This window comes from Loa loa, assembly GCF_000183805.2.
Source record: "Loa loa unplaced genomic scaffold supercont3.213, whole genome shotgun sequence".
Taxonomy (NCBI): Eukaryota; Metazoa; Nematoda; class Chromadorea; order Rhabditida; family Onchocercidae; genus Loa; species Loa loa.
In genome coordinates this window covers 20,325-37,391 of record NW_018108393.1, presented here as the reverse complement: position 1 = coordinate 37,391, position 17,067 = coordinate 20,325, and the positions used below count along the sequence as shown (strand labels likewise).

The window sequence follows — 17,067 nt, the reverse complement described above, 5'->3', positions numbered from 1 at the left end:
GTAATGATGACATAATCTGTGCGTGAAAAGAAAAAAGCTATGAACCGTGCACTTTGTGATGAATATTTGTACTCTAGAGCAATTGGAATTACTTAAAATACTAGCTGATTTAAATTTTTCATCAAATAGAGATTGCTTTAGTAGATGTCAAGCAATCTTTTAACATCCGTCATATTGGTCGATGAAACTATTAACATAGTTGTAGTTTGTTTGATATTCACTGACCAAAGATGTCCATTGAACTAGAACTATTATATTGCACATTCATAACTAGAACTATTATATTGCACATTCATCTGTTAATCGAAGATTTCAAAATTTTTTTATAAGCAAATCAAGATCTTTCCAATTATAATTTTGAGAAAATGGATTAGCCGATCAAAAATGAAGGAAGAAATCAAGGAGAAATATGGGATATATCGAACTTTTTTCTCCTCTCCACATCTTCATATACAGTGGTAAAGTAATATGGGTCTTACATATTGGGTAAACTTGAAAAACTTTCGCTAAAAGGAAATTTTTGATGGTAATTTGCAGGATAACTGAATGTACCATTAGTGCCCATGTAGACTAAGAAACAAAACTAATAAACGATCGATTTGGAAAAATAATTACGGCGTTAAGTCCAGCTGCACTTTATAAGAAAACTCTATTTATTACGGAAATAAAGGGAAGAAATACGGATCTCTTTTTTCAGAGGTATTAAAACAATAAACTCAATGATTTTATCGTAGAAGCAGAACTGAATCGCAATAGATTGAGGGGAAAGGATTAACCTGAATAACACTGACTGCTGAAAGTGTTTCCTTTCATGCACCAAAATATGATGAAAAATAACCAACTAAACACATCAGAAACTTGTAGCAATAAAACTTTATAGTTGAGTGAAGACGACAAAAGGTTGCCCACTTATAAGAGAGTTATTCTGTTGTAATAACAAACAGCGTGAACTTTTTCTTCGATTTAAACAAGAAAACTAATTAAACATGTACACGTCTGGTATTTTCAAATGGTAGTGTACACGTGTAACCTAAACGCGCGCGACCCGCTACTTTTCGGCTTTCACATTGCATATTTCTGAGTCCATTCACGAGCTAATTGATTATACCTGCAATGACTGATTTAAATTATTCCAAAAATTATGAATCCAACGGAAACCAATAAAAAAAAAAATCGCTGTGGTATAACCTAAATTTCTCATATTCCGATAAAAGCGATATCCGGACTACATAGCTAACAACCTTATGAGCTCACACTTTAGGTACTTTAAGTACAGGAAGTCTAACTTGGCTGACTGCGCAGGCATACGACCATTTTAGAATTAACGTTGTCATTCAGTGGTTATGCAAAGGTAGTGGCCTATCTCGCGAAATCTAATCAGACAGTACAGTCAAAAGTTTTTTCCGTAATAGATGTTCAACCTCTCTCGACATCATCACGGTCTTGCTGTTCGTTTCGGTAGTCTGACAAAATCTTTAAAAACGGCTATTCATACTAAAATAACTAAAGTAACAGGCTTCGCCTATAGAGAATTTTTTACATACGTTCTTTAAAAAAAAGGAAAGAAAAATTACCTATCACGATCTGTTTTGTAAACACGAGCAATTTCCGGTACCAATGGATCATCTGGATTTGGATCGCAAAGAAGCGAACAAATAGACAGAAGTACTTTGGAAATGGTAAGCGCCGGCGACCACTGAGAACGCAATATATCCAGGCAAATACTACCGTTGCTGTTGATATTTGGATGATACATACGCGTCGTGAATGCTACCTTCGGCGGTTTGAATGGATAATCCGTCGGGAAATGAATCGTTAAGAAGAAGACGCCACCTAAATCCTTTTCCAAAAAGTGTAGAAAAAAACAAAATTGCATTGTTTATTTTCAAAGTTGAAACTAGCTAGAAAAGGCAGCTGTGACATTTTTAACGGTAGGTGAGAAAGAGAACGAGTAAAACAGTCACACGTTTTTAACTTTTTATTTTTAAACTTCGCCTAAAAAAAATAGCTTATCATATACTAAAATGAGACATCACAACGACCAACCAATACAAATATCACATGAGGTACTTAAACAAACTTAAAATGTCGAAACAATGAAACAATACACATCATATAAGTCTAAAATTGATATACCTTGATAGGGTGATTCCGGTGGACCCATTATTGTCGCCTGCCAATGAAACAAGTCGTCACCAACGGGGCCTGCACTACACTGTGCCGGTGGATCACGACCTAAATCCTGAAGCTCTTTCTGGATTCGCTTAAGTGCCATTTTACACTAAAGCCAATATATGTCCGGCCGGTTCCAGCACTAAAAGGAAATGTTAGTAAATAATTTTATGATTTTTCTTGTAAAAAAGATTTTCGATCGGTGATAAAAAAAAACATCAGCAGTAAGTTGAGATGAGAGAGATTACATCACCAACTCTTGGGACCTACTTCTAGGATTAAAGAGACATTAAAACTCCCCCCTCCCCAAACATCTGGTAGGTCGTAAAAATGACGTGTTTAATTGTTATAATGGATAGAGAATTTGTCGTAAGCAAAAATCATCTCTTAAAATAGATCAAAAACGGTAGAAGGAAATTCAGGTATAGAAGACTATTGAACTGCAATAAAATGGATAAGAAAAAGCATATCGAGATAGTGTTATGCAAATATCTTGCACACTTATCGAGAAATCACATTTTACAGAAGGTGTAATTCGAACCAAGTGGTTAGAAAGCACATGAAAATGTAGTACAAAAAAATTGTGACACTACATTTCAACGTAAATGTTGCCAGTTTCAAACCTGAGAAAAAAGAATAACTTCTATTCTGAAATTAAACCAGTAGCATAAAATAGTACAAGAAAACTGACTTTTCATCAGAGAGAAATGCTAACAACGCAAATTTTAGGCTGAAAAAGTGTTGGGAAACGTTCTACATAGACCGCTCCTACTAACAAGAGCCAATTTAGGTGGGATTCGATCAGGATACCATCTTATCACGACAAAGATGATTCCCTGAAAGAAAGCGTGACAAAACACAGAAATTTTAAAATTGTCACAAATAGTTCAGCAAGCTCTAAAAAACCTTAGTTTGACGGTGGACATCGGAAATTCGGATAGTTCGAACCGCTGTTTAACCTAGTGGATCAAAAGGAATGATTTGGTAAAATTTCGATGTTTGACTCCTACTGAAGGACATATTATCATTTGATCATTAAATCATTTGATAGTAAATATAAAATGTATCATGAGCTGCAAAAATGCAAACCAATGGTGGGTGGACATAAGCAAAATCTTTGTCAGTCAGCATCGAACGGAAAATGAACAAAGCACTGAAAAGAAGAGCGCTACAGCAGGGCTATACGACTATGTTAGCTTGAGATATGATCAAGATGCACTGAGAACGAGTTTGCATCATATCGCTTCCAGAAGTGCAAGTGCAAGTGCAAGTGCAAGTTCCACTCCTATGCACACGCATGGAAAAATATGTGCAATCCTTTGTATGACACGAATTTTGTTACTCAACAATAGTGTTATGTCTTCATTGGATAAGCTAAATAATATATGATATTTCTAAACAAACAACAGAGTTGATGGCAACGATGACCTTTGATCTTGGATTAAATCTCTGAGATAATATGAAACGGATGAACGAACGAGAGTGCAGACATGAAACATTTCGATCGTGGATCGATTATGACGGACGACATCCCGGAATGTCGAAGAGATACCACCCATTTCTAGCTTATGACATATCCGCAATTCAAACAACCGGGAAAACCATTTAATTTTCTTGGGTATTTATAAACCAGCAAAATTTTCAGCAACTGTCGGCCATCCAATAAATCATCTAAATATAAGTTATGAGAAGTGAAGAGTAAATGATTGTTTCGGTAATACAATAGGAAATTTTGCAGAGTATTTGCCATCTGCCGAAAATTTCATCTTTCCTCTATTCAGCATTAAAGGATAATGCTTCACAGTAGCAGAAAAATAACCGGGAAAATTTCTTAAAGTTTTATTCCGGAAGAATGAATGTGGAAGGCTTTGAGAAATGAGCAGGAATTTTCAGGTAAACTGCAAAAAAAAAATTGGAGGAAAACATGACCGGAAATGACCGGAAAACAGACCAAGGCAAAAAAAAATCTAGTGAGAGCATTTCAGTAAAAAAGAAACAGGAAAATTTCAAAACAAATGAAGGAATTCCGGAAATGGACGAAAGAGTTCCGACAATAGAGAAGTTTTTGCAAAAGACATGAACCAGAAAAAAAGAAAAAAAACAAGAACAAGAATAAGGACGAAAACAAGAAAAAAAACTTCCGACAACAGAGAAATTTTTGCAAAACAAAAAAACAAGAACGAGAAAATTCCGGAATGAATCATGGAAGAAATATCTAAAGAAGGAAATGAGATTGGGATTTGAGTAAGATCGCTTATAGTTCAATAATCAATTTCCAATTCTTCCATGCTCGTCTCTCTCCATCCCCTTTCTCTTACGTGCTACCTGGATATCTAGTCGCGATGACGTCATTGTACGATGACGCCATGAATCACCATTACTGTGGGTCACTTCATCATTTTTGTTTCTACGTCGAACCGAATGATATGACTAAATTTTCGGAATGCCATAAATCCGGAAAAACAGGATAATTCTTGCCGGAATATCAAACTCTACGCGCAAATGTTTGTTACCTCACCTCTTTTTCCCGCCGTGACATAAACTGAAAATGGGATGGCCGAATAATAGAATTACCGGATGCGAACAAACTCGCGCAACCTGCACTGCAACCTAAAACTCACCGCACGAACCAACGGAATGCTTCTCCAGTCCATCCATAACCATTCACTTCTACCTCATTCAGGTTTTCGTCTCGAAAGTACACTTCATTTTGAAATTTACGAAATTTTTCCAGTGAAATTGATTTTAAAATGTCCTCGGAATCTATCACACTTCGTGACTGTTTACTAGCAATAGAATACAAAATTTCAGCATAGGAAACGAATTCCAATTGTAAAATTGAAATTTTTGTTGAAGTTTTCCTCAAACGAAACAACATAACAATTTTTATATTTTGAAACTTCGGCATTTCAAACCCTAATTTAAAACAAACACATAATCAATGACTAATGGAGCATTTAATAGTTTCAGCAACGTCTAATTGTCTCAGTAATAATTACAGAACTTGGCACACGTCTAATTATTCGAACTACGAAATACACCAATTTTAAGTTTTCCTTTTCAAAAATAACTTCAATTCAATTAAATTAACGATTCAATTGGATTAAGAGGAAATACTAACAGTATTTTAGAATTGAAACACCTGCGACATCCCGGTAATTTCAACTGAATAGTATGGTGACATCGAAAAACTAAACAGAATAACCCATCACCGGTATTTAACGGGCGACGTCATGACCGGAAGCTACTTTACCGTATTATTACCGTATTATGATTATATCTCAATCATAATTGTTTTCTTTTTCTTCCTTTTACTTACTGCAATTCTCAGTGGTTGTTATTTATTTTCATCGCAAATCTATATTGTTTATCATGATTTTTTCATAATTTGCTTGCCGTAATTCATTGGTTCAGGATGTAAACTTTAAGACATCATTAGTATGAATCATTAATAATATATATACTTGAGCTACTTCAGTTAACATATATTTCAGATAAACAATGTGGCCAACTCGCGTGCTATTACGCAGTGTGCGTCGAACGTATATGGAATTAGATTATGCTAGACACATGCCAAAAGAATATGTAGAAAAAGTGAAGCGTACAGTCCCTAAAAAAATCTATACCAATCGATACGGTGCACCTGATATTGTGCGTTGGACGTAGGCTTTTTTCTTCTTAACATATTGATCGGTTAAGTTAGATTCGAAACATTAAAAGTATTATTTCAAATTTCAAACCCGAGTACAGTTACTTCATATACAAGTACTCAGTTTTTTTTTTTCGAATTGGATTTTCAACAAGCGTTAAGTTAGTGAAAAGCCACGTGGCACAGATGATGTTCTTTAGTAACTTTGTAATCTTATCCCATATTATTCATTTGATTTAATTCAGTCAGTTTTTCTTTCTTATTTTTTTTGGGAGTATACAAACATATACTGTAATATTTTCCAAGTAGTGAACTGTAATATTTTCCAAAGAATATTTTATGAAACTAACATTTTTGAGTTGATTTCCTAAATCAACGAAAACATTTCCAGGTTGCATCCCGATGATTACGTACCAACCGATGGGCGTCCCTGGGAATTAGATGCATTTGAGAAAAACATACAACGAGCACATGATTATCACCAGCACAAATTAAGACATAGATTTTTCGAACTGAGGTAAATTTCTCTTTTTGTTTTTCCAGAAAAAATATTTCAAGAGAATGAAAGGTATTGGGTTTCCTTTATTTTCGATTGATTGAGTTGAATAATCCCTATATGTTCCACTAACAGTCTGAACCAAAGGGCGAATTAAAACGATTGGTTAAATGGTTAATGCTATGAGCCCCTCTTGCGAAAAGTATGTCCACTTTAAGCCTCCGAGTACCTGTATTTGCTGTAGTTATTGTTTTTTTCTTTTGGAAATTACTAGTTGTATATAAAGTATATGTCGTTTAATGTTTCGCAATATCGGATTGTATTGACGTATTTTGGAAATCAGTTATCCTTATCGTTATCATTGCGCACTGATTTGATGACGAGGAATTATAAGCTTAATTACTTTGGTTATAATAATTTATGAATTAAGATATCATTCTTTTTTTGCAAAGTCTTCAGTTTTTTATTTGTGGTTAATCTTGAACGCAGAAGTACTTTAAAAGTAATAATTTTGTCGAAAATGTTATGACGTCCAATGTTGCAGCTTTATAAAACGAATAGCTATTATGCATTTCAAATTAATAACGTTTGGATGTTGAACGGTTAAGCAAAAACCCAATACGTTTAAGCTAGCTGGATTAAACCTTCGTTATTTAGTCGAAGAAGGAAAAAATATAACATCGATGGCATTAGATTCAGTGGCGTTTTTTTCGTTAAAATTTTGGTTTTCGTACTGATAATCGACAACATTTTAAGACACGAAGAAAAGGTAGCCATTCCAGCCGAGGAATGGACAATATTTCCGGGTGATTTGGTGCAGGTGATGGTTGGCAAGGACAGAGGCAAAACTGGAGTTGTATCACATGTTAATAAGGAAACCAATGCTGTATTTGTGAGAGGGAGACATACCGTAAACTTTAATTGATATTCTTATCATAATAATCGATAACATATTAAACGGATTAGTTATTTATTACTATTAATTTCTTTACGACTGTTACAAATCTACCTTTTAAATAGATCATCTGTTGTTTCATGTAGTCCGATGATTTCCTTTCTTTGAATTGGAAATTTTTACAGAAACTTGTTAACGATTACGAAAACTTGGTTGAATGTGGCATAAATTCTATTTATCGACAAGTTGAGCAACCTCTGTATATTCATAAGGGACAAGTGAAGCTAGTCGATCCCAGCGATAAGTATGTTTGTCAGTTGAAATTTAAGTGGTTCAATTCAGTTTTTATTTTTTTTTTACTAAATTAAAGCTGAGACGTGCAGTGTTTCATTCCTTCTTTAATCGGAAATTTCTCTCCATAGTTATTCAGTGTAGTTTCTTGGTCATTTACTTCATTAAGGGCTCCACACGATTTTGTACGGGTGCTGAGAAAGAACCAATACATTAAGCGACTTATTATTTTTTTCAGTCCACCTACAGTCAACTGACTTAGTTGATGTTGTGGGCTGTTTGCCTTATTTTTTCATTTTAGTGAACCTTGCGAAGCAGATTGGGTATTAAATGAGGAAGGGAACGAGTATGTCAGAATCAGCAAAAGGTCCAAATTCCAAATTCCGATGCCACAATTAGCCCAAGCTACGTCGGAATACCTCACTGCCGATCGATATGTCGGTATGTTCGTTTAGTTTTCAAATGATTGTAAATATCCGAAACGATGACACCAGGCTCTCATGATTTTTCTGGTAAGGTATTGACGATTAAATCTTTATCTGTTAGTTCCATTGTAATATGAGATTAAAAATCGATATGTTACACCAAAAAACGTTAGTTTTTCTTTTTTTTAAAAAGCTAGAAATCCCAGGAAAACTCTGCATCAGTTATCAGATGATTTCCAGTCAATCGTCAACAATGAAAAGTTATTTGCTGAAATAGTTTACCGCATCTTTTCATTTACTTCTGTTGCAGAAGTGGATGGTAAGGATACACCTGCAGAAGTTGTCCTGGAAAAGACCTACAAGCCTGTGCTCAAATCATTTGAGGAAGAAATTGCAGATGCAATGGGTATTCAAGATAAACGTAAATTACAACCAACATACTGGTATTGAACTCGTTTTCCAGGCTGTAAAGTTTTTATGTGCAGTATTTGGTAATTGGAATTGCAGTAAATTGAATTGAAAAGGCGCATGGAATTTGGGTTATTTGAGCAAAACAAGTTGGTACGTTTATTTTTGGATTGTGCAAAATTGTCACGTATGGCTCAATTATTTGAAACTACAAGTAAAATTTTGAGTATTAGCTCGTCAGTGATGATGGTAGAGTTTTATTTTTTGCTTAAAAAATATTCAGATTCAGATTTAAGAATTGTCTTTTCAATTTTTGAACAGATTTTAGTATACGGAGATCATGCATTGCTAGTAGTTACTTGTTATCATGTTTTCATTATTGTTAATGCACATCGAGCTGAATGTGTCTTGTATAAATTAATCAGTGATAAACTGTATCATGTAATATCATGTAATAAATTTCACTGTCACATTATCATTGAACTGGGCAAACTCATCACTCAATTAAGTAATGTAACGGAAGAATGCGATATATTCAGAGCAAGATGGAAGACGAGGTATCCTCCAGTGAGGAAAAAGGAAAAACTACCGTCGTTATTTCGAATTTTGCTTTGATATTTTTTCCAATTTATCCGTAGTGGGTATATGTGATGTTTTTTTATTATATTTTTTTATAATATTCTTTATTATATAATATATTAATATTACTATCTGCTTCCAAAAACCCCTTATAACTAATTGCGATAAAATTCGTATATTAACCATAATAGCAGAGATAACTGGGTTCGTTTCCGTCTTCCTATCTATTTCAGTCTTTTCATTTTAATTTCTTGCTTTTTCACATATAAAAATGCACATTTGTGGTCAGATATGAATTTAAGGAGGATATAGCCATGCAGTTATCATCTATACAGCGATAGAATTGGTTGCTATGGTTAAAAGAATTATAAAAGTTAAATTGGTGGAAAGTGCTTTATCATGAATACAAAAGGGAGTATAGTATAATGGAAATATAGTACAATGAAATTCCCACTTCCCTTGATTTTTTCGCTTAGATTAAGGCTTCATCTGTAGTTGATTTCCCTGATGGCTGTTTGACGTATCAATGTTTGTTCCTGTTTCGTCAAAATAATTTTGTATGTCATTCTTACCGTTTCTACGATTTTTTCCCGATTTTTTGTAAATTCAAAGGGATTAGATAAATGATAATTCAGCTGTACGCTTTTTAGAATTATTTTTGACGTGATGAAATGTGGGGTGTGATAAAAGATCTTAAATTTACCTAATTTATCTTGAAAATCAGCTGAATTTGAAACTACAGACTGAAATTACATTCCCACTCTTTGGTATACTCTTCGAATATCCTTGCCTTACATAGCATATTCCTGTTTGGTAATTAAAATATCACATAAATATACCAAAACCTGTAAGAATCAATAGTACTTTTTTGGCCAAAGTCACAGATCGCTGTCCTATATTTTTTTGGGAATTAGAAAATTGCGATTATGAAAACTGGAATTTGAAAATATAAATACCCGGAAAAAAAAACCCGAAGTAAAGAGGATCAATTAGTAACTACTACATATTTATCTTCAAAAATTCGTTAAACCCATATTTCCCTGAAAGATTTCATATCATCTTCAGGATAATACTGTTGCCTTGAATAACAATTCCTATACGCTACAAGTTCAATCTGTTTTTGCTTTCGTATAAAATTTGTTATCTCTTATCTTTTTTTTTTGGAAACTTTCAAGATATGCTATTGTATATTTTTCTACTCAACAGTATGACACATGAAAGAATATGGACACATACAGTATGACATAAATGAAATAATTTTCATAAACATAAATGTAAAATTGATTTTCTATATATCTTATCTTCAATCAATATCAGCTATTGTCTCCAATCATTCTTAAATTTCCAACAACGACAAGAAAATTTAAATCATTTTTTAGACATTGATATTCAATTCAACTTGCAAAATGATAACGATATTTTGGAATAATTAGAAATGAAAAGGACAAATCATTAAACCATACAAAGAAGGGTATGTATATGTTGATTCATTCAGTCATCATTTCATGATCAAATCCCATAAATTCATAAATATTATCATTTTTGTAAATGTTTATTGATCGATTTTGAATATAAAGAAAATGTCGTAAATCTGGTTCAACAATTCGTTCCTCGCAAACAATCTTCTCTAAACGCCTAATTTTTTCGGATGTCCCTGAAATAAGGAATGAAAGAATAGAAGAAAAAAAGAAAAAGAAAGCATTGAAAAATACATTTAAATGATATTGTAATTTACATAATTATTGGAAATCAGAAATGTTTCCCAATTCATTTATTGAAAATTATAATTTTCCATTTATAAATTTGCAAAAAAAAAAAAAAAGAAAAAAAGAATTTTCATCTCTTTTTTATTTTTTATTTTTTTCAAAGAGAAAGAGAAAGAAAGAAAGAAATGATTAGTTGATAATAAAGGAAATGTGTAATGTATAAAAATGAGTACAAAAAGATTGATTAGATGGGATTTCAACTGTCAACTATTATCAATATTATCATTGTTATTGTGAGCAATACATAAATTTAAAACAAATATTTTTAAAATGATGAAAGTATATTACACCTGGAAACAGAACGTTAATTAACCTAATTAATTGTCATAAATAAAATGAAAATAATCTAAAAGTACAACAATTTACTATCACATATTTTACCTTATTTATTTATAATAAACAATTATTAATTGCTTAAAATTTCCTGTACAAATAAATCAATCAATCATACCAGCTATGAAGAACATATATGGTGGACAGTAATTTGGCTTGTCATCTCTTAATACTTTCCTCATTTGAGCATTTGGTAAATTAAATGTTCTCAAATGTTTCCAAATTTCTTCCATTATTTCTTCACTTCCTTCGCTTGACATGAAGAAAAGAATGGCTAACAAATTCATTTCCATTTCTCTGAATTTCATTCTTTTACTTTTCTTCCGCTTTTTTTTTAAAAATCATTTTTATTTTTTTCAGAAATAAAAATTTTCAAACTTTTAAAAAATTTCTTTTTTAAAAATTTTTTCTTTTTGCAATTTAAAATTTCCAAATTTTAAAAAATTATTGACAAAATTCGATCCAATTTTTTTGTTTTTTATCTTTCGTTTTTTTCGTATTTTAGATGATAAATAAAAATTTGAAATAAAATATGAAATCATTCCTAAAACATATATCACAGAAATATTAAACAAATTTGAAAAAATATGATTAATAGAAAATCCAGAAAATAGCTTTAACTAATGGATGGAATAAAATAAAATGACTGATATCGATCAGATGGATATCTAATAGTATGAGTGATAAGTACTGCTGTTATCACAATAATAATTCATCAGGTAATTCCGGTAAATCTTGATGAAGTTACATTTAATTAATTGTTGACTTGATACATTTGTAGTTAATTTAATTTCATTTACTCAACGATAACACTATGTTATTCGACAATTATCATTTCAATTTATGCTTAACATGCGGGACTTTTTTTTTCCAAAAATGTTAAATGAAAAAATGAAAAATTTTGAAATTTAAAACAATTAACATACTTATATAGTTGTAATAATTCATTTAGACAAGCCAAAACCTCATCATTAACACATGTTAAGGTTGGCATCATCATACTCCAATCCCAATAAATATTTTTCATTGCTGGGAAAACATTCTTTAAATGTTTTAAAAATCTCATCCCACTATTTTCAACACCAGGATGTACACCTTGTGCAACAACAAATTCAACCGCAGAATTCAATATTTTTGTATTCTCAAATGTTTCTACCTGAAAAGAAAAAAAACAAATTAAAAAAAAAGTAACTTATTTGAAATGAAAATTATCAAAATATCCTTTTCATTCTTTTAATAGTATCATTGATAGCTTTTAATCATTCCTTCCTCATTCATTCACTCTTCCCTTCATTAATTTAAAATAGAATTTATTCATTGACAAATACAAATTATTTGATAATTTTTTAATTTGAAAAATGTCGATATATTCAATAATATAAGACGGAAGAATAATTTTACATTTTGAGATAACATTTGCATTTTGTGAAAAAAAACATAAAAAAAGCTCGAAAAAATAAAACTTTATTTAAAATCTTGGTAATAAAATAATTTTTATACAAAATACTTTTAAAAAACAATTTTTTTTGTAAAATATTTTCTTTTAATAAATTTTTAAATGGAAAAAAAATGCATACACACACACACACACACACATATATACACACATATACACATCTACCTATACATACATATATAAAACTAACATTTATACCAGGATATCGGTGAAATCGCACCAATCGTACATTTAAATTTTTAATAACCAATTCAATTTCCTTCGTTGGACAACTTCCATTTAAATCAATTAAACGAATCTGAAACATACAGGAAAAAAACGAAAAAAAGTTTCTTATTTCTTTAAAATTTAAATAAATTTATAAGTGATAGTTTTATTTATGGCTTCTTTTTTTTTCTTGATTAAATTATAATAAGGGGACTCTAAATGATATATTGGCCAATGATTGCACAATTGAGTATTACTATGACAAAGAATATCATATTAGTTATTGAATTTATCCAATGATTAAATTATCAATGATTACATCATATCTCTAATATTATTAAAACTTCATTTCAAGATCTTATCATATCATAGCAATAGATAATATAATGAATGAATCATATAAAGGTATGATAAAGATATTTTCGTGAAATTTCAAATAAGCAATAAAGACATAAAGATAAATTAAGAATTTTATTTATCGCACTAATCGTACATTTAAATTTTTAATAACTAATTGAATTTCCTTTGCTGGACCAACTTCAATTTGGGTAAAATGTTTGGAATAATTTATGATGTAATAAGTTGATCAGTTTGTGTTATCAAATTCTTTTGACCATTTTGTGACCATTTTGTATTACCAATTTTTTTTTAATGTATTATTAATCGAAATTCTTTCTTAATCAAATTCATTTATTAATTTTATCAATTTGTCTAATATGTAGGACGAAAAAAAGAACCTGTATATCTGAAAGCGCCGGGAATAAACCTTCAAACTCTTCATCACTAGTACCTTTCTGTTGACTTCTATAGGAAAATGCAGTTAATAAAGATGTATGTGATAATAGAAATGCTATATCTGAAATTTCCGCATCTGATTCACTCACAAGCAAATAGCGCAAATCGGAAAGAAATCCTCGAACCTAAAATATTGACGTATAAAAGAAAAAAAAAAGGAATCTTAAACTGATAATATTTTACGATCATTTAAAGAGAAAAAAAATTTTTAAATTTAATATTTCGTTAGAAAATTTCATAAAAAAAATTATTTTATAAATTTTTAAAAAGTATTAAAATATACATTTGAATTAATAGAAGAAAAGGAAGGACGATAAAATTTGATAAATTAAATTTTTGAATTTTTTTTTCCTATTAATATTTACCGTTTCATTGCTAACTTCTTTTAATGCAGCAACCAATTCATTCAGTGGATTCTCAATGAATAGAACTTCAAGTATAGCTGGACCTAATTTACTTAATGCAATTTTAGTTTTCACTAGCACTAGATGACCCGCTGTACTGATTTGTCGATTAGGATCTTCACCCATTCTTTTTGCATGTTTAACTCTCCATAATAACGAATTTTCTCGTAATAAACCAATTTTTTCTTCTCTTATCCATACCGTAAATTGATCCTTTCTTATTGTTTTTTTAGCCATCTTAAATGAAAAAGGAAAGAAAAAAATTTACATTTATCACCATATAAAATAATATTTGCAACATAAATATATTTGAAATTTAATAAATGAAAAACTTAAAAAATTATCAAACAATAAGAAGCAAAAGTACAAAATTGCAAAATTTTCCTTTAATAAATTTACACATTTACAAAATAATGGAAGAAAAAAAATTGCTATTTTCTTTAATTTAAATCTCATTTTTTTTAGTAAGAATTATCATTGATATTGTCCAAAAATTTCTATCATTCAATATATCATTTTGATAAGATATCATTATAATTTCAGAATTTGAAAAAAAAATGAAAAAATTCATTTTTAGTATAATTGAAAAAAAATGAAAAAAATCAGTTTCTATGAATGAATTTTGAAATTTATGAAAATAGAAATTAAAGACAAATGTTTGGGAATAATTCTAACGAATTGACAAACCTTTACAATAGCAATGATGCTTGCAAGAACTAACTATCTACATATAAACCTATGCATCGATCGTTGATCTTTGATTACTTATGTCAATCTCACCTCCATTTTATACTTAATTTGACCTTTAACATATTACTTCTTTTCCTTCATGATCTGTTCATTGCTGCAAATACTGAAATATTCGAAAAGAAAAAAAAAACAAAAAAACAATGACCTACAGAAAATTCCTCTACTAAATTAGGCGAAAAGAACCTTAATAGGTATCTTTTACCGGAATTCAACATATGCTCAGAATTTAAACGCATTGCATTTGAGAATAACCGGAATTTGTATCATAGCGTTAATTACTGAGGAGTAATTCAGAAAATATTATTTCTATATCATACAACAGAATATGAAACTCATAATTATAAACTGTTCCTGGAAATTTTCAGCTATATAATATGCTACGTTTTCTGATGTATAATCCACTTCCGGTATTTTATTTCATTGAATCCTTATCCGAAAAGTGGTGTATACAGGAAACAATTATGTATCAGCTTTCTAGAATGGCTTCATACCGTAAACTGTTTGAGTTTAATATTCCGTTCGTTTTATCCATTCAAAATAATGATCGATATGAATCCAACACTCTCTATGAACAAATTCCGGAATGAAACACTTTTTGTCTGTAACGTTTTATCTTTCCGGATTTTCTACTTTTTTATTCTTTATAGTCTTTATACCACTAACACCTTTAATGAGTGAGTACCATTTCTTACTCATAGAATTAAAAATGACAAAAACATAAGCAAATTATCACTTGATAAGCTATAATTTTATTGTTTGTTTATAAACATTGCAAAAAAAAAGCAAACTATCTGATATGAAAGATATTAATTAGCAGTTAAACAATATTACACTATCTATTAATTTCTTCCATTTTCTTCATTATCTTTGATCTTTCAATAAGTGTTTCGCAATCGATAATTAATTTAACGGTTTTATCCTTTCAATAATCTTAAATTAAAGCCTTCTTCTTTTTTTTCTAAAAATGATCCATTTTTACGATATTATTGCAACATACTTTAAATCATAAGTTCTTTCGAAGAATTTCAACTCATCCTGATGTCTTATTTCAGAAATTTTACAAATTTTTAAAAAAGATGATATAAAATAGAAGAATACCATAGCTGTTTTCCTTCCAGAATTTCAATCATACATAATCATTCATTGATACCATGCATAGATATGCTATCTTGATATTGTTCGATGTAATACAATTTTCCCATCAACCTGATTTATTTTCTGAAAAATAATTATCCATCCAGTTAATTTCGATATTTCGTTGTATAATACGGATCGATTCCGGTTTGTTTCATGAAACTCCGTCCATTATCCTGATATATACTAATTCGGTTAAAAGTTCTGGAAGTACTACTATTCCAACAAAATATATCATCGATGTTTGTATGAAAAATGATATTTTATTTGAAAATTCCTTTATAATATGTAAAATTATAAACCTTTTGACCGGTGAATAGGTTAATAGGAATAATTTCACTGTTGTCATTCCGGACTGCTTCCGTTTCATCGGTATATCAATGTATGCAGCGTATAGCGGTTTCATCTTTCGCATGGCGAAAATTATTATCAGGTTATTATCACCGGAAATTATCATCAATTTTGCATGGCAGAAATTATCATTATTATCATTATCATTAGAAATATCCCATATCATACGCATTACCGCAATTTGAACATTTTCTAATATCTGGAAATATATTTTATAAACCAAGCTATTTGGACAGAATGCTACATTTAATAAAATTTAAGTTCCGAAATTAATTAAATTCCGATGGGAGATTTTTGCTAATAAAATCTAATAGATTCATTATTTGTAACAACATCACATAATCTCAATAGCATTACACAGTTTTAATGGAATGTTATTTATATTATAATATTATAATCTTTCATCTATCCGCAAGCTTGGGTAATGCAGTGATACTTCACTGAATGCTTGCCCGAATGTAAAATAACTATTACCCAGAAATTATCCACAGTTATCCAACTTGATCTTCACATATATGTTTCCACTGATTTTATTTGTTGCCTTATAAAAATAGGATTTGTTGAAAACAAAAAGTTCCGCTAGTTAATTTGATCAATGGTTTTCAAATGAATGCTTCAAATCAATCCCATCCCAATAACCAGTTTTTAAGTTTTTAGGTTTTAATAGTTGGATTAAATGTTCACCTAAAATAGCCAATCGATCAATTGGAGATGAACAATGAATTCAAGTATTCAGGCTATCCAGTCTAAAATTAGTTCGAAATGTTTCACTCAGACAGTCAATTGATGTCACTAAACTCCTTCGCTTGCTCATTTAACTGGTAGAACTGAAACATTTCATCAAATTTCAAACCAGGTCTTCAAGCTCAACTTATTTAGTTCTGGTGAGTTATCTGGCTCAACTTGTTCAATTCTGGTGAATTATCTGGCTCAACTTATTCAGTTCTGGTGAGTTA

At 30.5% G+C, this 17,067-nt stretch overlaps 6 protein-coding genes across 6 annotated transcripts; 2 read left to right on the top strand and 4 right to left on the bottom strand.

Annotated features, from left to right (window-relative positions):
- Window positions 1–679: 679 nt before the first annotated feature.
- Window positions 680–2,320, bottom strand: LOAG_06620 (ubiquitin-conjugating enzyme E2 2). The gene is made up of 3 exons (XM_003142156.2): window positions 2,137–2,320; window positions 1,575–1,833; window positions 680–1,108 (listed from the first exon to the last, which is right to left on the bottom strand). Exons 1-3 carry the CDS (start codon window positions 2,273–2,275, stop codon window positions 1,063–1,065), a joined length of 444 nt encoding a protein of 147 aa, XP_003142204.1. The 5' UTR covers window positions 2,276–2,320; the 3' UTR covers window positions 680–1,062.
- A 920-nt stretch (window positions 2,321–3,240) lies between these two features.
- On the top strand, window positions 3,241–3,561 carry LOAG_06619 (hypothetical protein; the record flags this gene model as incomplete). The annotated part of the gene is made up of 1 exon (XM_003142155.1): window positions 3,241–3,561. One exon carries the CDS (start codon window positions 3,241–3,243, stop codon window positions 3,559–3,561), a length of 321 nt encoding a protein of 106 aa, XP_003142203.1.
- An 879-nt stretch (window positions 3,562–4,440) lies between these two features.
- Window positions 4,441–5,080, bottom strand: LOAG_06618 (hypothetical protein; the record flags this gene model as incomplete). The annotated part of the gene is made up of 2 exons (XM_003142154.1): window positions 4,441–4,579; window positions 4,794–5,080. The coding sequence occupies 2 exons, from the start codon at window positions 5,078–5,080 to the stop codon at window positions 4,441–4,443; spliced, it is 426 nt and encodes a 141-aa protein (XP_003142202.1).
- Window positions 5,081–5,660: 580 nt separating this feature from the next.
- On the top strand, window positions 5,661–8,483 carry LOAG_06617 (KOW domain-containing protein family protein). Its single transcript, XM_003142153.2, has 6 exons — window positions 5,661–5,834; window positions 6,213–6,338; window positions 7,074–7,227; window positions 7,398–7,516; window positions 7,805–7,944; window positions 8,239–8,483. The coding sequence occupies exons 1-6, from the start codon at window positions 5,674–5,676 to the stop codon at window positions 8,376–8,378; spliced, it is 840 nt and encodes a 279-aa protein (XP_003142201.1). The 5' UTR covers window positions 5,661–5,673; the 3' UTR covers window positions 8,379–8,483.
- A 1,919-nt stretch (window positions 8,484–10,402) lies between these two features.
- Window positions 10,403–14,113, bottom strand: LOAG_06616 (hypothetical protein; the record flags this gene model as incomplete). Its single annotated transcript, XM_003142152.1, has 6 exons — window positions 10,403–10,569; window positions 11,133–11,311; window positions 11,941–12,170; window positions 12,661–12,768; window positions 13,415–13,597; window positions 13,838–14,113. The coding sequence occupies 6 exons, from the start codon at window positions 14,111–14,113 to the stop codon at window positions 10,403–10,405; spliced, it is 1,143 nt and encodes a 380-aa protein (XP_003142200.1).
- Window positions 14,114–15,867: 1,754 nt separating this feature from the next.
- LOAG_06615 (hypothetical protein) lies at window positions 15,868–16,310 on the bottom strand (the record flags this gene model as incomplete). The annotated part of the gene is made up of 2 exons (XM_003142151.1): window positions 15,868–15,964; window positions 16,063–16,310. Coding segments are annotated over 2 exons (345 nt in total), but the record flags the coding sequence as incomplete, so codon positions are not given.
- Between the last annotated feature and the right edge of the window lie 757 nt (window positions 16,311–17,067).